The sequence below is a fragment of the Haliotis rubra genome, unplaced genomic scaffold, assembly GCF_003918875.1.
Source record: "Haliotis rubra isolate DU_JTF1 unplaced genomic scaffold, ASM391887v1 Scf168, whole genome shotgun sequence".
NCBI classification, from domain to species: domain Eukaryota; kingdom Metazoa; phylum Mollusca; class Gastropoda; order Lepetellida; family Haliotidae; genus Haliotis; species Haliotis rubra.
This window is the reverse complement of record NW_025765647.1, coordinates 998,505-1,024,183: the sequence shown is the minus strand read 5'-3', so window position 1 is coordinate 1,024,183 and position 25,679 is coordinate 998,505. Positions and strand designations below refer to the sequence as shown.

Below are 25,679 nucleotides of genomic sequence, written 5' to 3'. Positions count from 1 at the left end.
TTATGAAAACAGTTTCTATTTATTTCAAATTTCAGTGTAAACAAAAAATCATGCTTATTTAACAGGATTATCACACTACATGCAGGGGTGGTGTAATCAAAATCCACTTAATGTGTATGTCATCATCAGAATGTATAAATACACAGAATGACTGAACGTCTTCTATGTTCCACTCAGCAATATTCCATCTTCATCACACCCAGCTCAACATTTCATATATATATACTTGGGGTTTTTTTCATAAAGAAAACAAATTAATTCTCCAGCTTCTTACCACTGATGCTCCACTTTTACCACACACCTTGTACAGTATTTATCACACAACTTAAAACTGTATTTACCCCACACTTTGTATTGTAATTTATATTGACCACGCACATTACACAATATTTATCACACACCTTGTACAGTTTTTATCACACACCTTATACAATATTTATCACATACCTTGAACAGTATTTATCACAAACCATGTTCAGTATTTATCACACATCTTGTACAGAATTGTACACCATGTCCATTTTTATGATTCAGACTCTGCACTTAAATAACTGTTAATCAATTTCCAGAGCAATGTAACTCCATTAAATATTTCAAGCATACATAGTTTTGAAGCTTCACTGGCAACATGTGAAGACATTTTCCCACATCAGCTAAATGTCCACCATGACATTTCTCAAGTATAACCTTACGACTAAGCACCATAAGACTACGAGGGCGGGCCAACAGGGAAGGTGTACACTGGAAAGAGGGACCACCAAAGTTTTGGGGAACCTCATCAACGCTTGCTGACGATGTTGCCATTTCCATCAGCATCATTGTAATTGTATTCAAGGAATGAATAGGAGTGTAAAAAGAACTGTCATTCCACAGTCTGTCCACATGTACACAGTCATCAACCCTTGCTCCGGCTTGAAGCAACAGCAGCACCATACGCTGTAGTTCAGGAAACATTTTTAAAAATGAATCATCGTAGTAATAGACATGTGATCCTTTTCCTTGGATAAGTTGCACAAGAAAGGACAATGGTGGTGGACCATCCACAGTTGGTGCATTCACATAAGCTCCTGATTTCACCAGCAGTTCAAGGATAGATAAAACGTTCTCACACTGAGAATAATGGTTAAAACTACCACATACTACTGCATGCATAATGGATATGTTGTCAAGCTTAGATTCTGTAAGTTCATATCTGAAGTAGAATCGATGTGCACTTCCAGTCCATTTAGTCAAGACCTTCAGTGAACCTGTCACTCTCACATTTGCACCATGTTGCAGCAACCATTGAGTAAGGTCAAATCTACCCATGGTGCAAGTCAACATTAAAGCAGTAAAAGGGGTTTCTTCACATGTCATGTCAACATCAAAGTTGCCATTGTACAGAAAATCAAAAACCCTCATTTCCTGTGATTTCATGAAACAGGCATAATGGTAAGGATTAGTCAAGTTGACCGAAAAGTCACCATTTAAATACTTGTCCAATACAGTCATGTCTGTCACATGATTTAAGATAAGTTCGTCCAACAAGGAGTGGCCAAGGCCATTGCAAGCAGTTTTACAAAACTTGTCATTGACAATTGTTTTAAGCATATCAAAGGAAGTCTGACAAGGAGACAGGAAAGTCCAATTTGTGCTTCGTAAAAGCAAGTGGGCAACAGTATCTCCTTCGTTAGAAAATTTCTGATGATGATGTTCAAACTTATGGAACAATTTCACACGATTCAACACTTGATTTACATCAGCTCCTGCCACAACCAATATCTGCACAGCTTCAGGAATATCCATCGCTGCTGCTAAAAACAACGGAAAACTACCAACTTTGTTTGGAACATTCAAAAACTCTCCATCTTCAAGCAGCATTTTCAAGAGGTCAATCCTTTTAAACTTAATGGCCAAATTAACATCAGAATCCCCTTCAACATTTAAATTACCTCGCTGAGCTCCTGCACACATTAAGTGTCTTAGGATTTTCTTTGTGTCGTACATTATAGCAATGGCCACCACTGAAGCACTTTCTTCAAGGAAATATTCCTTGTCTACTTCAAGGATCATCTCCAAGAGGAACAGGAAAACAGATTCTGCTTTTGCACGTATAGATGTTTTTAACCATTCAAGCATTTTCTCCTTCCTAGGCATGTAGTTCTGTACAACACTTTTGGCATCACTGACACTGTCATCCTCAGCAGCAGACAGAATCATGTGATCATCATCTGGTAAAAACTTGCCTTCATCAAAGAAATTTTCCTGCCAGTTGTCTTCTTCCTCAGAGCCCTCTCTCAAAGTGTCTGTCATCTTCAGTTCTTGTTGTCACAAAGAGATATTTCTTGGTAATAATGAGCGAACTTCTTGATGCCTTTTTCCCTTCACCAAGTGAAAGAGCTTCCAAACCCTACTCAGGGGACCCAACAATTACAAAAGTGGGTGTACATTTACTTGTGTCCCACTGTTGCACAATCTGACCAAGGGAAGTAACTCTACAGTCATTACACTTGTAAACACTCTGCCAGTACAGAGGCCCTGTTTGGGTGATTAGCACATCAGCGATATAAAAATTGATGACTGATCTCACCTCATGATTTCATGTTATTCTCCAGTGGGGTCACATGTGTATCTTTGCAGAGTTATGTCCCTTGGGCATATCAGAAGCCTATGCTTTGGGCACTGAATGCCAGTTTAGCCTGATTATGTGATTACCAGTGTTTGCGGGTCAAACCAACTTCTGAAACCTGCATCACTGTGGGCTTTCCTCCCAAGTAAGGCTGTCATGCTGGGATACAACTGGAATTAAAACTCTTCGTTGTGGCATTACACCCAGACTACCCACCCCATTCTATAGGAAAGTCACACGTGTTCTGGGGTCAAAATGTTTTCAGGCACTCAATAGGCCATGTTTAAATGTTTATATGTGCACTTTGAACTGAAACACTGCAATAAGAACACTTTGGATACAAAATGGATATTTGACAGCAATGGATCAAAGAATTAGATGATCAGGGCCATTTGGTCCTTGTGTTGACATACATGGGACATTTATCAAACACAACAGATCTTAGAAAATGAACAGTGTTTTCAATGTTGAAATGTCAAACCATTTATCTGAAACAACATTCATATCAAACAAAATACAAACAACAATTATGAAAACAGTTTCTATTTATTTCAAATTTCAGTGTAAACAAAAAATCATGCTTATTTAACAGGATTATCACACTACATTCAGGGGTGGTGTAATCAAAATCTACTTAATGTGTATGAATCTTTATGTCATCATCAGAATGTATAAATACACAGAATGACTGAACGTCTTCTATGTTCAACTCAGCCATATTCCATCTTCATCACACCCAGCTCAACATTTCATATATATACTTGGGGGTTTTTTTCATAAAGAAAACAAATTAATTCTCCAGCTTCTTTCCACTGATGCTCCACTTTTACTACACACCTTGTACAGTATTTATCACACAATTTGAACTGTATTTACCCCACATTTTGTATTGTAATTTATATTGACCACACACATTACACAATATGTATCACACATCTTGTACAGTTTTTATCACACACCTCATACAATATTTATCACATACCTTGAACAGTATTTATCACAAACCATGTTCAGTATTTATCACACATCTTGTACAGAATTGTACACCATGTCCATTTTTATGATTCAGACTCTGCACTTAAATAACCGTTAATCAATTTCCAGAGCAATGTAACTCCATTAAATATTTCAAGCATACATAGTTTTGAAGCTTCACTGGCATCATGTGAAGACATTTTCCCACATCAGCTAAATGTCGACCTTGACATTTCTCAAGTATAACCTTACGACTAAGCACCATAAGACTACGAGGGCGGGCCAACAGGGAAGGTGTACACTGGAAAGAGTGACCGCCAAAGGTTTTGGGAACCTCATCAACGCTTGCTGACGATGTTGCCATTTCCATTAGCATCACTGTAATTGTATTCAAGGAATCAAGAGGAGTGTAAAAACAACTGTCATTCCACAGTCTGTCCACATGTACACAGTCATCAACCCTTGCTCCGGCTTGAAGCAACAGCAGCACCATACGCTGTACCTCAGGTAACATCTTTCCAAATGTATCATCGTAGTAATAGGCATATGATCCTTTTGCCTGGATAAGTTGCAAGAGAAAGGACAATGGTGGTGAACCATCCACAGTTTGCGCATTCACATTAGCTCCTGATTTCACCAACAGCCAAAGGATAGATAAAACATTCTCACACTGAGAGTAACGGTAAAATGCATAATGGATACGTTGTCAATCTCAGATTCTAGAAGTTCATTTCCGAAGTAGAACCGATGTGCACTTCTAACCTATTTAGTCAAGACCTTCAATGAAGTTGTCACTCTCACATTTGCACCATGTTGCAGCAACCATTGAGTAAGGTCAAATCTGCCCAAGGTGCAAGTCAACATTAAAGCAGTAAAAGGGGTCTTTTCACATGTCATGTCAACATCAAAGTTGCAGTTGTACGGAAAATCAAAAACCCTCATTTCCTGTGATTTCATGAAACAGGCATAATGGTACGGATTAGCCAAGTTAACAGAAAAGTCATAATTCAAAAACTTGTCGAATACATTTGTGTCTGTCACATGATTTAAAATCAGTTCGTCCAACAAGGAGTGACCAAAGCCATTGCAAGCAGTTTATGCCAGTTGTCTTCCTGCCCAGAATCCTCTCTCAAAGTGTCTGTCATCTCAGTTCTTGCTGATATCATGAGCTATGTCTTGGTAATAATGAGCTAACTGTTTGATGCCTTTTTCAAAAGCTTCCAAAACCTACTGAGGGAATCCAACAATCATAAAAGTGGGTGAACATTCACTTGTGTCCCACTATTGCACAATCTGACCAAGGGAAGTAACTCTAGAGTCACTACTCTTGTAAACACTATGCCTGTACAGAAGCCCTGTTAAAGGTGAATAGCACATCAGAGTTGATGACCTCACCTCTTGATTTCATTTTATTCCACAGTGCGGTCACGTGTCGTTTTGTAGAGTTGTGTCCCTTGGGCATGCCAGAAACCATATTTGGGTTTGAATGCTAGTTTGGCCTGATTAAGTTTCTTCGTGTGTCAACACCATACCAGTGATTGTGGGTGACCCCAAACTTCTGAAACCTGCATCAATTTGGAGTTTCCAACCAAATTGAGCTATCATACAACTGTTGAAAATGGCAATACACTAAACTTACTCACTCCATTGTCCACTAAAGTCAAGACATAATCAGTGTTTTCAGGTATTCAATAGACCACTTTTAGATTTTTACAGTACAACCAGAAATTATTGGGAATTTAAAGCAGGTAATTTTTATTTTTTTTTCACTCATTACTCATGTATTAAATGTGAATATTAGCAGAACATAACTCCAGATCCAAAGACAAGTGAACAGTTAGTATTTTGTCAAGTCACCATGGGCAGCAATGCAGGCTTCAATGCAGCGGGGCATACTACTGATCAAAGAAGTTAGAAAGTCATGGTCCATGCTGTCCCAATATCGGACCACCTCTTCTTTCATTTCAGCAATATTTGTCAGATTTTTCTTATCGACACTTTTACTTCATAAGTCCCCAAACATTTTCTATTGGATTTAGGTCAGGGCTATAGCTTGGCCAATCTAATAATGTCATAGTTTGGGTCCGAAACCTGAGGCCTGTGAATGCTTTGAACGATGTTTTGGGTTGTTGTCCTGCTGGAAAATCCAAAAAATTCCATAGAACACGTGAGCAGATGGAAGTAAATGTCCCTCGAGAATATCTGTGTACCGCTCACTGTTCATATTCCCTTCAAATACACAGAGGGGCGTTGCCCCTAACACAGATATGCCACCCCACACGTTAAATTTCGGACTGTACTTTGGGTGCTGATACAAAGGTTTTTCAGTTTGTTTGGTCCAGAATTTCAGTGTATTAGGAAACAGCCACACAGAACTTTCATCTGAGAAAACACATTGTCCCAGTTACAATTTCTATGCTGTAAGCACCAGTTCAACCTTCGCTCCTTTTGTTCAGGTTTCATGATCGGTGATGGAATTCCTCGACTTTTCTGGCAACCCATTGCATGCAGCTCAGTTCTAATTGTCTCCTTACAGACAGACACAGTTCCTCTATCAATCATATCCAGCCTTAAATTTTCTAAACTCCTTCGTTTGTTTTTAGAAACAAGAATACCAAGCCGCCTCCTGTCACCGACAGTCAATTTTCTGGGCCTACCTGCGCCTCCCTGGTGCTCAATGCCATATCCATTTGCAATATTTTTCAAACACGATTAACACTGGACACGATTGCCTGTTCTACTTAAAATCACTCTAGCTGATCTGATGTCCTTGTTATAATACTCTAAAATCAGACCGCCTCCGTGGTGTAGTGGTTAGAGAGTCATATTCCCTTCGCTGGTTCGATCCCCGACCGCGCCATACCAAAAAGACATTAAAATATGGTACATGTTGGTCCCTGTCTGGCGTTCGGCATTAATGGGTACAACAAGGACTGGTCGGCTCGGAGTCAGTATAATTTGTCTGAGTGGGGCATTCATGCTTCACTGCGGCATGGTATCTCAGTGGCCTAGCACTATAAAACGAGCTTCAGTCTGGGCTAGTACAAGCAGCCGCACATACACATACACTGACTGACTGACTGAGTTTGGTTTTACGCCGCTTTTAGCAATATTCCAGCACTATCACGAAGGGGGACACCAGAAATGGGCTTCACTCATTGTACCCATGTGGGGATTCGAACCCGGGTCTTCGGCGTGACGAGACAACGCTTTAACCACTAGACTACCCCACCGGCCCCCATACACATACACACGCATGCACGTCGTCATATGAGCAAAATATTCTCAAGCACGATGTTAAACCCAATTTCACCTCACCTCACCTCACCTCTAAAATCAACTTCCACTTCTCTAAATCATCCATACTGAGGATCACTGAAAATGTCAACTGCTAGCAAGTAAACAAAGGGGGATAACTGTTCACAAACTAATGAAAAAGGATTAACGGAGTTATCTCTCTTGAATGAAACCAAGCATTTAATAGCTGGTCAAGGTTGTTTATACTAGAAATCCAATTAAACATATTCCTAAAATTCTCAATAATTTCTGGTCATGCTATACCGGTAACTGTGCACTTTGCAACTGAAACACTGCAACAACAATAATTTTAATAACAAAATGGTTATTTGACAGTGAAGGATCAAGGAACTAGATGATCCGGGACATCTGGCCCTTCTGTTCACACATCATGGGGCATCAAATTCATTAGGCTTTCAAAAAGGGGCAGTTCTTTTAACGCTGTAATGTCACATGATTCACCAGGTATAAGTGAAGACCTTTGTCAGCAACCCATGCTTGCCTTAACATACAACTAATGGTATCGGGTGATCAGGCTCACTGATATGGATAATGCATGTCATATCTCAACAGTGTAGATCTATGGTCATAATGTCAATCACTGGATTACCTGGTCCAGATTAGATTATTTGCAGACTGCTATAATATTGCTGGAGAACTGCCGGGCGTGGAGCTTAATAACACGGACAAGTTATTTACATCTGCAAACATGGTGTTTCACTATAAATTGGAACTGGTTTTATATTATTTCCTTAATTCCAGACTAGGGCTGGGACGATACACTGTGTCACGATATGATACATATCGCGATATTTTACCTGCGATACGATACACATCATGATACATACACCTTGTAAGAATGGCACAGTATTAATGATATAAAATGATTTAATTTGTGTATAATAATAACACTATTGTAATGATATAATTTGTCTGGGTTTTTTTAAAAAAGGTTGTGTATCTTATACACCAGTCGACGATATGATAGCTGTTTCAAACTTAAATGTATTGCGATATATATATGCATCGGTGAATCGTCCCATCCCTAATCCAGACAGGGTAACAACAGGTACCATATAGGGCTGCAACGAATACACTATGTGGCGAATATTATACGCATAATGAATATTAGGTAACGAATACGAATAATTATTCACAAATACAATATTGTGATATTGTGAAGTTAAGTGATTGATGTATAATATGGAACGCCCATGTTGACAGTTTTGATTTGTCACAGCAATACAGGTAACCAGTTATCTGATGACACTCAAATTTGGTATGTAATAGTTGTAACTGACAGTGCCATGTGTGGCCTTGGCAAACTAACATGACTTGGGCTACTGCAAGGCTAGTACATATCCCATTACTGCATATCTCACTTTCAAAAAGTACACAAGGGTTAAAGTAAAACATGCTCCCTTAAAAAAACGTAAATATTCGTTAATATTCAGTTCTGGTGACCACGAATAACGAATTGAATTCATGAAGGGCCACGGTTCGATTCACCGAATATGCAAGTGAATCGTTACAGCCTTAGTACCATATCAAAACTTCTTTTCCTTTGCAGTGGTTGGGGACTTTCGAGCAGTAAGACACATAAGAGTTTATTCAAAAAACAAACTCAGACACTTCAAATATGTTTACAAATGATTTAATAAAAATCACAATGAACCAAAAAAGATAAGCATGAAACAAATACAGATCTAAATTCTTCACTCAATACAGATTTGAATTTCCCACTCAGCATACTTTATCAACCTGCTTCAAATACAATGTAACAGGTGTGGAAATAAACAACATAATTAACATTGGAAAGTCAACTGGACACCGGTACAGTGTGATATACAAAGTTGCTTGCCCGACAGAAAAAAAGCACTGGACTGGGGTGTCGGGCAATGGATTATTTCCACCCCTGTGTAAAGATACTTGGTTACACTGGTAACAAACTAGAGATGCCACAAAACATACCATGCCTCATACAAGACACTTGATATGGATGTGCAACATCTTTATTATTTACACACAACGTTTCTGGGCTAATACTTGCCCATTCATTTGGTGACTGACAGTCAATAGTTACAGAGGTATATATGGTATGTACAGGGTGCCACACAGTTGTTTTTACAAAGGTATGTGTAGTATGTACATGAATCATGCCTCACAATTTAACTTGGTCACCCACTGCTTCATGCTGTGTGTGTAAGTATGGTCACAAAAAGACTAATAAATATGTCAAAATAACTTATAGTATAAATAGGTTGTCAGTGTATTCCTACTGGAATATTCAGTAGAATCTCAGTTAGTGTTTTATGAGATGCAGAAATGTGCAACCTAAAGAATAGATGCAGAAAAATATATACTGCATCACAAGAGAGCCCAAAACTATTCATTGTACAATTTTCTGAATAAGCAATATATGGTTAATGTGACTAAATAATAACCAGGCATAGAAATACTTTTTTTTCTAAGTGTTCCTTAGGGCACCAGGTAAATATTTTAGGTGTGCCTTTCAGAAATCAAGTCTGCCCACATGTTTTTAGAATCAATGACTGTAGCAAGGATGATGATCTTTTGAAATTTATTGTCAGAAAACAACAAATGTAACCTGTTTTCTGTTATCACTGATATGTCTTCTGTTTAAGATGGCTTTCTTATGTTTCATTTGTTCTGCTTTCCCAACACCTTTAATAGCTAAGAATTGTGTGAGAGGTTCACATTTTTCTAGATATCTAGCATACACAACTTTCTCTTCAATAACAGAACTATCAGTACTCCCAACACTCTAAATGAAGAAACAACCAGACTTCTTTACATGAACCATCATAATTCCAGTGATATCCTGGGCGATAAAGTCAATAAATGTTTTTGCCTGGTTGTCATTTCGCATAAGTGTTTTGTTTAGTTATTAAGAGTCCAAAGGTGTGTTATGTATCTAAAAAGTTAGATGTGCCATAATGGCACCAAGAACATTTTTTATCCGTGCCATTTCAATATTTACCGTGCCATGGCACACTAATATATGGGGTACTTCGAACCCTGAATAGCTAACTCATAAGGTTCAGCACAGTACACAATTCATCACTTCTCTGGACCCTTAGTTTTGTTGGTCAATGTAATTTTGATCGGTCTTGTCAGTTCTGGTTGTCCAGCCCAGATTGAGTATATGCAGAACTTCACTTTATATCATATACCGTATATGACCGTCTATAAGCCGATCCCATGGATAAGCCGACCCCCAAACTTGACCCTCAAAATCAGTGTCAAAATCATATCTCTCATGGATAGGCCGACCCCCCGCGATGGGTCGCGGCTAACAGAGACCAGAGTACCCGGTAAGTATGTTCCATCAACGACGAGACACCATTACGAGAATATTACATAATAAAGATTACCGGTGTTTGTTTACCTTTTTTTAACGATCACTGCTTGCATCAACAACGAGACGCCATTTGGAAAGTGGATATACAGCGTAAGTGTTGGTGAGAATATTACATAATAAAGATTACCCGATTGTATTGTGGCAACATGTGTTTGTGTTCCTTTTATATCCCGACGATCACTGCTTGCATCAACAACGAGACGCCATTTTGTGAAATCGGTGAGTATGGAGAGAAAAAGTACCATCGGTAAATAAAAACTGAAGTCAACTTTTGTTTCAAAATATATTATTTAAGTGTCCATATTTCATCTATATATATATGACAATAAGAAAAATAGTCCACTAACAATAAACACTGACATTTCTGCAAGAGAGTTCTGAGATTTTCACAAGTCATCGGCCGTAAACCCATCAAATTCCGTGTCACTGTCCTCCTCATACTGTAAGTCGATCCACATTATTCAAAGAATTCACTGTCATATATATTGTGTCTACTCACAGATCGAAACGAAGTGTAGTTGACAGAAAATGCATAATATATTTTGCTTCTCTAAATATCATATTTATTGTAGCAACAAACTGGCTTGCTTATTTTACCCCATTCAACAATCACAAACTGATTTGCCGCCTCGTTCCATGTCGCGTGCTTACCGTTCATGATGGTCCGTATAACCTTAGTGTTGATTATATATTTTTACATAAAACTATTACACAATGCTAGGATATATTTCTTTGGGTTAAATAATAGTATTCAATCAATAGAATTCATCCCGTTATATTATTGTGCATGTTTGAACTTGTTTGAAGCGATGTGCACAGCTGATTGCTATTTCGGCTTTGTGTGCAGAGACAAATCGCATACGGTAATCTTAATTAATTTATAGAGCAAAAACTGTAACTAAAATTACACAATGCTAGGATATATTTCTTTGGGTTAAATAACGGTATTCTGTATTATATTTTACTGATGACTGCGTCAGAATTCGTCCCGTTATATTATTGTGCATGTTTGAACTTGTTAAGCGGAAAGCGTGTGCACAGCTGATTGCTATTTCCGGCTTTGTGTATGAGACAAATACGCACGGTAATCTTAATCCCTGCAAATAAAACAATGCCCAGCAAAAACAACTTATAACTTAAATGGTAATTAATCTTGTCTAGTGATGTTTAATTGCAAATTTGACGTCTCTACTGACAAAGTCGTCTTCTGTTGTTTGTTCAAGCGAAGTGATACGATGTTGTTTTTTTACCCCTGGAAAAAAGTTTGACGAAAGTGTAACTCATGGATAAGACGACCCCCTTCTACAGACGGCTTTTTTTGGTCCTCAAAATTCGGCTTATAGACGGTCATATACGGTACTAGTATAGCAGTGGTCCTTCCAGGCAATGTGAGGGTCCTGTGAAGTAACCCAATACTTTCTCTGTGTAGAGAGCTGTATGTTTTGATTATTCTTTAGAGCCTGGAATGAATCATTGATTATGTGGACTGATGGATGAAATGATACACGTAACCATGGTATTGGTAATTGCTCTGAAACAACCAAACACTTCACAAAGGTCATAGATGTGTTGTCAGTACAATGAATAATATTGTGCGACTCTCTGGATGCAAGAATTTTTTCTGTGCAGGGGTGGAAATAACTTTAAAATTGCTAGCGTACTCCGGTACAGTGGCACATGTAAAATCACTTGCCCTGATAATTTTTCCACTATACTGGCCGTTATCTAGTTGATTTTTTAAATAAACAACATAATTAACATTGGAATATCAACTGGGCAATGGGTTATTTCCACCCCTGCTTTGTCTACATTTGTGTGTAGAGGATGCACATTTGCGCATTGCTTAAAACCCTGAAGTAGTCCCCTGAATCTAGGTTCCATCATGGAAATGCAGCATTAATGGCCTCTAACTTTACTCACAAATTCTACTTGGTCTGGTAGGCTCAGTATACAACAGTCTCGGTATTTGAAACCCGATACATTGCCAGGCTGCCATCAAAAAACCACAGATGGTTGAAGTGCAGACAGAAATGGTAATCCATTTCATTTTGTGAAATCCAGTAAATCTTTCAAAGACAAATAGTCCTGTACTACGACAGGTAACATAGTAAAGTGCTTTTCAACCTCCATCAAATGACAGGCTTTACATCTGTCCAGTATCACCTTACGACACTGAGACAGCAACGTCCGTGGCTGACAGAAACAGCGGTCAATCGTCTCATCTGAAATCATGTCTCCAAGACGACGAAAATGACGCACGATTTCAGAGATTGGCAATGCTGTTTCCCGCCCAAGAGAGAAGGACATCTCAAACATCATGAGAATAATGTGTTTACATGCCTGGCCTGTACAGGTCTCCATAGTTAATGTAACTTTCCTTGGATTTGGATAAGTGTGATTTACAAAAGAGGAATCTGGATTGGCCCCAGCTTGTAAAAGCAGATATATCACTGAAACAGCTTCTTCTGACATAACAACTCGTAAACTGAAAGGAATTCTTGTAGTCATAGCCTTCACAGCACTGTTCAAAACTGTATAACCCTTAGAAGATCTTGCATTCACATCAGCACCATATTTTATCAACAACTTTATAATCTTGCATTGCTTATATGCGATGTCCTCCGAATACCCTGACAGTGTCAGACATACTGCAATGTGCATTGGGGTTAATGATGTGCCATACTGACTTTCACCCATAAATGCAAACTCAAAGGTATGGATGAATTTAAATCTGTGAGTTGGTTTTGATGTTCGAGAGTTTGGATCGGCACCATTTAGCAACAGCCATTCAACTGCATCAACATTCAACTGTTCACAGGCAACAGCCAGAGCAGTAAATGAACCCTCACACAGAATGTCAACATTTGGTTGTTGTTTTTTCAAGTGGTCAAGTAGAATGACACAGGTTTTTGAGTCCAGGGTACACAGGAAATGGTAAGGACGAGCTACATTGATTTGGCAATCATCTCGTAGTAATCTTTTGTAAATATCTTCATCATCTACCCTCTTCAGAATCATTTCATCCAGTATTGAGTTACAATACTTTACAAAGTCAAAGCTTCTTTCATCAAGAATGGCAAATAACATTTCACGATATGTCTCATATAACTCAGTGTCACAGAATTCTTTTGACTTTTCATACACAATTTTGCGAACAATTATGTGAGCAACTGAGTCCCCTGGTGCTGAAACTCTGTTTTCTCGCATATAGTCTTCACTAATCATCTTCACCCTTCCCATTTTCATGTTGACATTTGCCCCAGCTTTAATTAATAACTTCACAACATCTGCACGATTCATTTCTGCTGCCAAAAACAAGGGGAAATGGCCAAGCTTGTTCTTCGAATTGATGTCTTGCTTTAGCTCTATTAAAGACTTCAAAACAGACATCTTGTTGTGTCGAATTGCCATCAGGATGGGGGTATCTCCATAAGAATTCAAGTTAGATCTCTGAGCACCTGCTTTGGTTAAATGTCGAACTGCATTCTCGGAGTCACACATAACAGATGTAGCCATCAAAGAACGACTTTCTTGCTTGAAATACTTCTTATTGGTCTTACACATAGAGATTTGCTGTAGCAGACAGTGAAATCTCACCTCACCCTTTTTTTTAATTGCTGCCGTTATTTGCTCTATCAGGTCATATCCATCTAGTTCCACCATATCCACACTGCCACTCTCAGCTTCGGAAGCCATCGTTTGTTCACACAACAATTCTGTTGGATATTCTTTGTCAATATTTCCAGTTGTCACAGTATTCCCACTTATTGACAACACACTGCTAACCCCCTCATCACACCTTGTATGCATTTTATACAAGTAGAATGGCACAACTGTTCATACCAATGTTTTGAGATAAATGACAAATAGACCCATATGGAACTACCAAGTTACCACACTGACACAAGCTTGAGCAATAAAATAACAAAGAAATCGGACATTGCACAACACAAGCCAAGTGTCAGGCAAGTTCTTGTTAAGACGGATAACTCTTGGGTCTTGTTTACATCTCACCATGGAGTCATCTTCAGAGTCACCCAATGTACATCGTTCAATTAGCCCAGGAAAGGTCACAACAACCGGTCACCACATAAGCTGTTCAACGTAGGTTTTGTAAGTTTACTTGTCTCCTCGACATACTTGGCCTTAATCATGTTAATAGCAATTCACATTCCACAAGATTGAAGCAACATAAAATCTCCATGTATAAATCGAAAGCCTTACCTTGTCATGTCCGTCGTAAAGACAAACGCCTGTCTGTTGCTCTACTAACGTCTCTCCGCCAATTAGAGATCCGTCACTCCATTCCAAGCGATCCATCTTCTTATCATTTAAGTCTCGGTACTCTTGCTGTATTTAGTTATTTTGCTATTTTTATGGAACCTAGGGGGCGCTTTTATACAACACAATCCCGCAGTAACTGGCTGGGTCCTGTCTTTTCATATATCGGCTGGGGACGCAAAGGTTTTAATGTGGGTAAACTAGTCTAAATGCAGTAAAAATCTCTTCAAACCTTCAAGTAAATAAAGTACGAGAAACAAATCAGTATATTGTTTTACACTCCCTCACTGTTTTGTGATTGTTACGTTTTTACTGTTTTAAAATTTAATCCTCTGTTGTAATTCTTTTGTGCGGTTCTGCCATCAGCCATTGACAGAAGGACGGACTGTTGGAGGTCACGCACGTACCATAACCAAAATGTTGTCCAGAATTTTGCCAGCAGCCAGAGCTGCCACATCCTCTGTTGCGCGTATGTTTATGATATTAAGAATGTTATCTTTTGAATTCCTATGTGCTTTCTGTTGGTTTGCTTCCGTAACAGTTTATGTGGACAGCTGCTTTTCAAAGTATACCGGCATGTAATGGATCTGAACGATAAGTTTCATGACATCATTGAACATGATTATTAGAGAAAAATTCCAATGACAACAAGGCTCGAATGTACTTTACCGGGCACAGCCCTCGCTGTCATTTTACGATCCTCAGAGTTAGGGTATGCCACCCTTTACGATCCTTAGGGTTAGGGACCCTTTACGATCCTTAGGGTTAGGGTTAGGGAACCCCAGCAGCGCTAATTAATCTAAAAAAAGTGTGCCCGGTAAAGTGCAGTACTCCCGACAACAACTGTTCAGTGGATATACTTGGCCTGATCATCGAAACATTTTAGAACGTAAATCGATGGTTCAATCACAGGTACTTCTTGCGCAAAAAAATGGCATCAACGTTTAGGGATACGGTGATTTCGTAGACAGAACCAGTTCGTAGACGCGGTGAATTCGTAACCCAGACTGTTTCATAGACGGTGATTTCGTAGACGTGTATAAATAATTGAATAATAGTATATATTAAGTTTGATTTTTACTTAGAATGTGTATAACGAAGTTGTTATCTAACTGAAATGAAATAATAATGAATAATGAAATGAATAAAATTCACTCCTCGAATACATCATCTGTTGCGATGATGGTGGCGGCAGTGAGGTCGAATGATGAGTCCACGGGCGATGTAGGTGATGTAGGGTTCGGTGACGATGGTGGAGAGAGAGGCAGGGTCGGGGACAGAGGAAGAGTCGGAGAAGGTGGAGACGGCGGGGGTAGTGAACATCTCTTACAGATGAAGTCCATCTGCAGGTGCCCTTTCGTCATCTGTCGGTAGGTTGCGATGTCTATCCCTGTGTCGCAAAGGCGATGCTGCCACTGATCGCAGCTGTCGCACTGGATGGCATGTTGTCTCGGACACACTTCTTTCACACATACAACGCCATAGAGCCATGGTTGATGCAGAATGATTTCTTCTTACCTTCTTGAGGTTTATATACCAGAAGTGTGTGTACAGGTAAACTTTGTCGGCGGATTAGACAAAATTAGTCTACTCATCATAATTGCAGACTGGTTTCATTGTTGTGGGAGGATTAACAGGTTTCACTGAGTTGTTGGGAATGTTAATTAGGAAGTGGTGAGTTGTTTTGATTGCGAAATACTCTGTGTGGGAGATGTAAGTGTTTTCTTAATAAGTGTTTTCTGCTACTTCTCTGCTGGTCTGCGTAGTTTAACGTTGAATGACGATACTTACCTAATACATATCTTTTAATTTTACACAACTGAATTTAATATATTAGCGGCCTATGATTTGTCGGAATTTGTCGGACATGGACCACTGTGAAGCATATTTTGTTATTTTATTATTTAAGGATATTTTCACTGCCGATCATACTTACCTGATATATTTTATTTATTTCACAAAATGCAAACACTTTTCGTCGATTTTCTTCATCATTGAGGATGAACTTTTCCCATTTTAATAACGTCTAGCAATCCACCGCTCAATCCGTCTACGAATCCACCGGATTTCCACGTCTACTAACCGGTTTTGGTTAAGAATTCACCTACAGCCAACGTTTATACCGTCACTGATGCCGAGTTCTTAGGACAATATAAAAGGAAGGTAGGACTTACGCCCGTATCCCCACTAGATTTTAACGATACGGAAAAAAGTTTCTTTGAGTGGCATTTTTAGGAGTTGGATATGTCTTTCAGTATGTTCAGATACAATTAAAGAAACATGTTAAAACTCATCCTTATCAGATGAGGAATATTTATTCAGGTGTTATGATTTGACCAGAATGAAATGTAATGGGGGGATACAGGTGGAGGTCTTTCCAATGCACGCATTTCATTCCAGTAAATTTACCAACAAAATGAAGCATACATCACAAAGATTAAAGCAGTACTTTGGGAGCTGCGTCATCAGAAACTTAAAAAACATCATGATTTCTCAATTCCGAGCCAAAATCCCTGCTCAGGATTTGTACTGCTAACTTACCAAGACTCTTGTTTATTTTATTGCATTCACAAACTCTATGCACCAAATCCTGCAGAACTGATGGCACCTGTCAGCGTGCTAGACACCATTCCTTCAGAGTCACTTGCACCTAACTGTCATAATTATCGTGGCGTATTGGGTTTTCGATTGGATAACGGTAAAATATTTTGTGAAAAAAATATAAATACAATTTGTTGATATCGTTCAGGGACCTGATGAAATAAAATTTATCTTGAGCGCACGAGTTAGTTATCTTGAGCGCACAAGTTAGTGCCTTGTGTTTAGCATCTAATGGCATTAATGGAACTCACGTTTGCTTGATTGCTGGCAATATCTACAAACTTATATCCTTTTTGGAAGATTTCAAATGATGCAAAGCCAGAGTTAACTAGGTGCTTATGTCCTTATGATGAGACTATGTAAAAGTATGCAAATGTATCATGAACATTGATAATGTTTATGTAAACATTTATCGTCTTCATGCTCGTCAATGCTATTCTTTGTAACTGATTTTACCACTTTTTTGCTTTATTACATAAAGCAGGCCCAGGTATGTGTACTGTCATAATAAGAATTAAAACATAAACATGAGTAGGAGTTTATTGCAGCGATGAATAGTGTTTTTACTGACTTCTAATATTGGTACAAAGTATTATGAACACTAGTGTAAAGCTTGGATAACTTGTTTTGTGCTAAGTCTTTATTATGTATGCTGTAAACATACTTTTTTTCGCTTGGTGCAAATTTCGCGGAATTGACAGTTTAGACTACATCGCACGGTCCATTATTCGTGCAATCAGTAATTGCCAGAACTGCCAGCTGTCTCTTAGGCCGCCACTAATAGCAATGAAAAGAACCAGAGTGGCTTAACCTGTCAGGCAGCATGCATTGCTTACTCACAGTCACAGGAAATCCCTGATTTGAGTACAGAATGTCATCGACCAGAGTGCCATCCCCGATAACCTAGTCGTCAACTGGGACCAGACTGGCCTCTCTCTCCTTCCTGGTGGTGACTGGACAATGGAAGAACGTGGGACGAAACAAGTGACCATCTCAGGCATGGATGATAAGCGACAGATCACTGGTCTACTTTCAGTTTCAGTGACCAAGTCCGGTGATTTTCTGCCCAATCCTGTTTCACGATTAAACTGCATTGGATACATTTTTTTTATTTAAATGCATCCAACGATAACCATGTCTTTGTCCAGATCGTCAAAGTTGTCCGCAATACAGGCTACAACATCAGCTGGGTGGTGGGGTAGCCTCATGGTTAAACTGTACTCACTCACTCACGCACTCACTCACTGTAACATCAGCAAATCTGGTATCTGGTGCAAAAGAGGGACATACACCTCAGAATACGCTTCAAGTGGCGTACTATACCATACCATGATTTTTTTACAAGAGGATGTGCTATATCTTTGTATTGGAACCCAAGACTGAAATAAGCATTAATCAGCTTGCGTTTCCGCTCCTCAGTTGCTTCGACATGAACTGCTTATGGAGAAGTGTATCTCAAGATACTTGAGCGCTCAACATACTAACCTGTGCGCTCAATACATTAACTTGTGCACTCAAGATCACTAACTTGTGTGCTTAAGATATTAACTTGTGCGCTCAACATACTAACTTGTGCGCTCAACATACTACCTTGTGCGCTCAAGATAAATTGTATTTCATCAGGTCCCTTCAGCGCTTCTGTAGTTCAGCCTACCTTTAGACAAGATAATTTATTTCATAAGCTGTTTTATTCTCAAGCATATCATTCGTTTTCTATCAGTAACCCGCCATAGCAGTCGATGCAATCTCAAGGTCTTGTCTGATGTGACGTCAAATGTTTTCGATCTTTTCGTTGTCTGTATATATTTAGCGATGTTGAGTAGGGCCTCCCCATTGTATCAAAACACTCGCACTATACAGTGGAATGCGTCACATTGTAGAGATAATAAACAATTTCCCCTCCTATATCTCTCCAAAATAGTTTTAACTGTAGCTGAAAACAAAATCCCAACGGAAGTAGGTTTCATTTTAATTTATCCTGTAGAATAGCATATGGTACAGAAGGTCTGAGCAGTACGCCCATGTTGGCATTCATTGTCCAACTACAGCCTTACGAGCATTATCTAGAGCCTCGTGATTGCATTGCCTGTAATTGGCCTTTCTTGCATTGATAACCTTCTGCAAATAACAATTTTGTTTAAACAAAACTTTTGCAATTTATTGCCGATTGACTGTCATAAATTTTGTGATTTTGGCGTGCCATAAACATATATCTATCAGCATGGTCACATGATTAGTAACGTGATCTTGTGAGGTATGGCACTAACTACTGGCAAACAAGGATAAGTTGAGCACTGACCTGACAACTGACCCGTATTAGCATGTATGAGTGCTTCCCACTGGCGAGGCCCCAGGTTGTTCGCGATCAAGTGTAGTAATAATAATAATAATGTGTCCATTTATATAGCGCCAAACTCCACACTAGGTATGCTCATAGAGCTAACAATCAAGGCCATTATTACCCCGGATAACCCAAGCTGCCTGTTAGGCGCTAGAAGGTTATAGTCATATGACTTTTTTCCACCGGGTACCCATTTTCCTGCTGGGTAAACAGAGACAATTTTGAACAAACTCACTTGCCTACACCGACCACACGAGTCTTATGAGCAAGCTATCAATTTCAGCGTCATGCACTGCACGTGCACTAGCCTACATCTGCTCTACCTTTCACAAACCAAATGGGTTTGCTCAGTCGTGCACTGCCTACTTCTTGTAAACTCGTTCTCTGCGCCTGTCCAACTTATCCTTGTTTGCCAGTAAGCAGAGAAAATGTTAATTGCATAATGGAGTAAAGATTTTATGCATTTGATCATGAGATAGATATTGCATTAATGATCCCTGGGTTAAAATTAATCTTTTCTGGGTTTTTAACTGTTGCCTACACATGGAAACTTTATTCATAGCATATTCATGTCAGAACGATAGCAGGTATCGCCTTGTTGTCATTCGGGCTGCTTCTCATGGATTTTCTTGCATTTTTGCGCTAGAAGCGGGAATCGTAATGGCAGATCAAAAACATATGACAATCGGAAAATAAGGCGATAGGATAGTTTACAGACATCTTATTCATCACAAGCAGGTTTGTGTTGTGTCCGTTCACCATTGACAACATTGGCCTTGACCTGCAAGAGTCAGCAATCAGATTGGCTATAAATAAACTCTGTCCAATCAGATTCCTGGCTCTTTTCAGTGCGGAAATGATCAAGGCCAAGGTTGTCAATGGTAAACAAGCATGACACATTCCTGTTTGTGATGAATAAATGTATGGAAACTAATTATGACTGGGATGCGATGACGTGTCAACCAAGAAGTCAGCGAGTCTGACCAACCAATCACATTAGTCGCCTCTTATAACAAGCATGGGTTGCTGAGGACCAATTCTAACCCGGATCTTCACGGGTTTAGTGTAACAGGAACATACAAACAATGCAAGATTAAGAGGCATTATAATTTTTCAGATAGTAAGATTAATACCTATGTTCAAGCTTTCCACAGTTGAAAAGGTTTTTGATGACTGATATCTTTGTTAAGTTAATTTTTACCCCAAATTCACATTGTATGATCCCAATAATCTCTCCCATGTTCAATTCAGGATTGCAAGCAGTTCGCTGCATGGGGGGCCAGGCTCCTGCTCACTGGAAGAGTGACCTTGAAATTGTCACTGAGAACCGTGTTACAATGAATGACCACCCTATTCCTGAAGGTTCCTGGCAAGAGAATTACAACAAGAGAAACAGCAAGTACAACATGTATATTGCAGCTTCCTCGCTGTTCCTGGTTGCAACAGCTTTCATAGTAAGTAGAAGTCTAACAATATGTAAAAATATCCAGACCTTGCCATTATGTGTCATATGATTGTACTGTATCAGTAGGAATTTAAAAAAGCCAGTAATACGGATATTAAGCATAACAATTAATAATTTTGATCGTACAGTTTAGATAAATAAATCAAAAGAAATGCATCTCAACCTTTACTGTTGTATTTAGAACCATCAGGTTGTTGATTATGACATCAGAGAAGAAATACTTCCTTTGGTTTGAGTCATGGCATGGAGGAAAGTGGCTGACTTTGACATCATTGGCTGTACAATACTCGTTTATGTTACAGTGATTAATATATTTATGAAGAGGTAAAGTTGGTTTAACCCTTGCAAAGGTTGACAATAATAACAATGCTGTTGCAGTAGTGTGGGGTTCTGTGGTAATAAAGTCACAGTGATGAAAATAGGCAACTGGTATACTGTTCAGATGCCTAAGTCTGGTACTCCTTATTATGATCTGATACCCGTGCTTCAAACAGTTTAAAACTAACATTGAGTGTTCGGTAAGGGAAATATGCTGTTCACTGGTCTCTCGGGGCCCATGGGTTGATGTACCCGCTAATGAAAGTGTTAGTTATGACAATTTCTGTTTCTTTTGCAGCTCTACCAGTCTGGAGCGGTGTACCTCCATTCCACTCCTCCACTCAAGAAGAGTTAACTCAGTCGATGTTAGAGCAGTTATTTGACTTGTCAAGCACACATCAGGGACTACATTAGCCTTGCAGATGAAGAGTGATAATCCTTGAAACTGAATGGGCACCACATATCGCCTTTGAGGACATATTTCATCAGGAATCTTTTTAATATCATACGCTGCAAGTTGTTAGCTTGAATTGTCAGATAAAATGTAAGTTAAGATTGTGTGACTGAGTCATTTTTGTTTTGTTGTTGAAATACTAAAGCTTACCATAGTATGACTGAAGCTGCAGAGAATAAACTTTGAACTTGAGTGATTTTGTTTTGTTACATACTTCAGAAAAGACAAGTTGTGTTCAATCCACTAGCTCAAATTCGGTTGAAAAAATAATTTTCCATAGTGTTTTTTATGTGCTTTTAATGTTATTTTGATGAAAGCGTCCTCTTTCTTTAACTATAATAGTTCAGGGGAAAACTGTACTTTATTACACCAGAGCTACAGATAACTTTATTGGTCATTGAGTTATGTACTCGCTTGTGTTCATCTCAATTGGGTATCCTACTTTTCCTTTGAGGAACCAAATAAATTGTACTCGCCTCACTCAAACTCAATTGGGTATTTTGCCATTTTCCATTATTTTTTTAAATATAATAAAGTTTAAATGTTAGTCAAACTAAGATTTGACATTTTTGTGTGTTCACATGTAAGATCACATTTATTGAGTATTTACCAAAAATTCAAGCGTACTTGTACGCAATAAACTTAGTAGGAATTGAGTTTTCACATAAATATTTGCGTAATTTATGCAGATACGCAGCTTATCTGTACATCTGTTACACTATAGACGGCGGTAGATCGAACTGTATTTCTTTTCAAAGATACCAAATTTAATACTTACCGACAATTTTTCTAAAGCAAAAAACAAACAAAAGTGACAATGTCAATCTAAATTAGCTGTTCTAGTGATGTATCTGCCCCCTACGTTAACACTAGTGTTTCCAGGAGAACAAATGATGAACAGTTTGAAGACCGTTTACATTCAGGTTAAATATCTTCTCTATATTCTAATTACATCTGTGATTATCGTAATCCATATGGGGCAATATTACAGTCACATTTCTGCTACCAACGTAAGTTTAGAACAGTAAATCCAGATGAAGCTGACTAGTCAAGTGACATTCTACGAATGCATTGTGGGCCTGTGAACATAGATATTGTTAGCAAATGTATACCTTGTCGCTGTTTAAGTCGAGCTGAGACATTTTTTCTGTTGAAAATGTTAAACTTAACATTTCCACCAGTGATGTCAGCCAAGTGAAGCAACTGCAAACCAAGAAATTGCTATGGAGTTGGTTGTACTGTAAGAGACTGACATGCATCATGTCGGTTACCATGGGTAGGTACGTTTGAGAATGGCATACTGGCATCAATACAGCTTGATGTAATGATAAATGAAAATTTTATCGTCTGATAAAGTACAGTCAGTGTGTTTGATCTTTCAGCGAAGCATGTTAGAAATCTAGACAATTACTGGCTTAAAGGGCCAAATAAACATATACCAGATTCTTCCTTCAGAAATGTCACAGATGTAAGTTCCTTGCCTTTCTTTCTTCTATCTTCTGCTAAGCTTACTGACACAGCTGTATATTGAAACAAGTTCAGTGTTAAATCACAGAGAATATTTTATGTTTGGAGTTAGTGACCAACAGTAATACAACCAGCAAACCTGGGATGGACTTCACACAGATTTCATCAATTTGGCAAGTATTTAGCTGAAGAGCTACTGCCAATGGAATATGACAAGGATGTGAAGCTATTGCACATGGCAGATTGAAGAAATGTTCTAAAATGCCACAAACCATCTTGAGAAATCTGTATTGGACTTGGAAACTGGAAGAAAATGCTGTTTTAATATACATGTACCAGGGTTTTACATGACGTGTGATTCCTGCGTATTCGACGCAACAATTTTGTAAACAACTCTCAAAATATTATCATACGAGTCAAGCTTACGCAAGTTTTATGGGTGACCCTCACAACTCAGTTCAATAAAATCGATTTGATAAGCAAAAAATGATATTGTCAGATTGTTCCAGAGAACTCCGAGGAGACAGTAATCCTGGCAGTTTGAACTGAACAATGCTGTAGTTTCATTTGGTGGTGTGACATACACAGTTACATACTGAGAATGATTAACACAAAGAAATATTAAACTTTTCATCACTCCCAAATATTGAAAATGACTCCCAAAAATAAATATTGTGAGTCACCATGACTCCCATTTTTAAAAGTCTGTGTAAAACCATGATGTACTCACGTGATGATGACATGAGGATTGGTGAAGTCGGGAATAAATTTAGAGCTTTGACCCCTATGTTGATAAGCAACAAGATTATCGAAAATTGTATCAGATCCTTTGACAGTCTGATTAAATTCACATATTTGGAGTGAGTGAGTGAGTTTAGTTTTACACTGCACTCGGCAATATTCCAGCTATATTGCAGCAGTCAGTAAATAATCGAGTCTGGACCAGGCAATCGATCTACGCATTGGGGTACGAAGACGTGTCATCCAAGCCGGGAAGCCTGACCACCCTTTCGTGTTAGTTGCCTCTTGCGACAAGCATGGGTTACTCAAGATCAAGATCAAGATTATCCCGGAACAACACATTTGGAGCCAGAATCTGTCGTCCTCTTTAGGATAGTGAAAAAGCATTGTCATTCTCAGGTTATTCTCAATTGATATCCATACATTTACAGGGGAAAAACACTGTCCTACATAACATGGGTAAGAAAATTCTTTGTAACATAATTTTTGAACTTCACATAGCAGTTCCAAAACACTCTACCTTTCATGAATTAGTTCATGAATACACATAGCCTAATCTGTGACATGACCAGTTTCTAAGAGGCATTCTCAGTAAAAGGCAGATTCCAGTACCTCCTGGGGTCTAGTCCCATACAGGATTCGAACCCACAATATCAGAGTGTGAAAATGTAACATTACGTCTGAACACTTTTTAAATGGCATTGTGTATGCATAGCTTTGGCCATGGGAACATACCAGTTCACAGCTGTCAGAGGGGTACGCAAGTACGTATTTAGACCAAGTTGTCTCATTTCCATTGTAGTGGAAGCCACAATGGGTTAGGTTGCTGATTTTGTGTGCTGGTGATGAGGTGACTCACTCAGGGGCGGATTCAAAACCTGGATGTGACTCAATCCCCAAAGAGTGCTAGAATTGGTACTTTACTGAGAAAATGTAATCCACATTATAACTGAAGGTAAACATTTTATGAGGGATTCTATTGGCAACATGTGATATCTCCATTGCTGGACTTAACACCCATGTTGCTGGATCCTCAATTTTCTGTTAATTCAGTGCATGAGTGAGTTTAGCTTTGCACCGCACTCAGCAATATTCCAGCTGTAAAACAATGGTCTGTAAATAATCGAGTCTGGACCAGGCAATCCAGTGATCAACAGCATGAGCATAGATTCTGGTAATTCAAAATCTGGAGTAAAGACAACAATGATGTTTTGAAAAATAATTTATTCGAGTTATCTGCATGCATCATGTAAGTGCATGATTCTAGCACTATACAAATCTTTCATTGAACCAGTGTCTCATGTAAGAACTACATGATATATGTGTACAAGTTCACCTGATCAAAGTCTGCTCAAGAGCAAACAATCGGAAAGACTAAATCTAGGTTATCATAACAGCCTGGTTCACAGATAACACATCTGTGACAATGTTACAGAATTACCTGAGTTAAACTTCTGGAGATCTCTGTCAGACAACTGTCAGAGATATGGTTAAAAAAGATCCCTGTCCACTACTTCCTAATGTCTCAGATAAAGCCTGTTAACAGGCACTTAAAACAGAGTTGCAGTAAGACAAGGTGGCAGTGTGTTGAAGACTTAACTACAGTCATGTTGAAATGAGTTTGGCTGGCTGGTATATAAATAGAGTATACTAAACAACCTTCCATGTAATACTATTTTTATTAAACGAGTTAATGATCTGGTATTAAATGAGTGAAAGCAAGTTTGATACTAAATCTTTCACGAGTTT

At 38.7% G+C, this 25,679-nt stretch overlaps 2 protein-coding genes across 2 annotated transcripts in view; one reads left to right on the top strand and one right to left on the bottom strand.

Annotated features, from left to right (window-relative positions):
- Window positions 1-14,680, bottom strand: part of LOC124272278 (vacuolar protein-sorting-associated protein 36-like) — a 48,840-nt gene extending 34,160 nt beyond the window's left edge. The window contains exon 1 of the mRNA XM_046707444.1: window positions 14,487-14,680. Coding sequence (XP_046563400.1) covers window positions 14,487-14,582 — 96 coding nt within the window. The 5' untranslated portion in view covers window positions 14,583-14,680. The remainder of the gene's footprint in view (window positions 1-14,486) is intronic.
- A 184-nt stretch (window positions 14,681-14,864) lies between these two features.
- Window positions 14,865-21,914, top strand: LOC124272281. Its single transcript, XM_046707446.1, has 3 exons — window positions 14,865-15,012; window positions 20,737-20,939; window positions 21,567-21,914. Exons 1-3 carry the CDS (start codon window positions 14,961-14,963, stop codon window positions 21,621-21,623), a joined length of 312 nt encoding a protein of 103 aa, XP_046563402.1. The 5' UTR covers window positions 14,865-14,960; the 3' UTR covers window positions 21,624-21,914.
- Window positions 21,915-25,679: the final 3,765 nt, after the last annotated feature.

Excerpts from the sequence above, each read along its gene's own strand:
- LOC124272281 (XM_046707446.1), top strand. The coding sequence starts at position 14,961 with ATGTTGTCCAGAATTTTGCCAGCAGCCAGAGCTGCCACATCCTCTGTT. Across the intron at positions 15,013-20,736 it reads TGCCACATCCTCTGTTGCGC|GATTGCAAGCAGTTCGCTGC; the intron begins GTATGTTTATGA and ends TGTTCAATTCAG. Across the intron at positions 20,940-21,566 it reads TGGTTGCAACAGCTTTCATA|CTCTACCAGTCTGGAGCGGT; the intron begins GTAAGTAGAAGT and ends TTTCTTTTGCAG.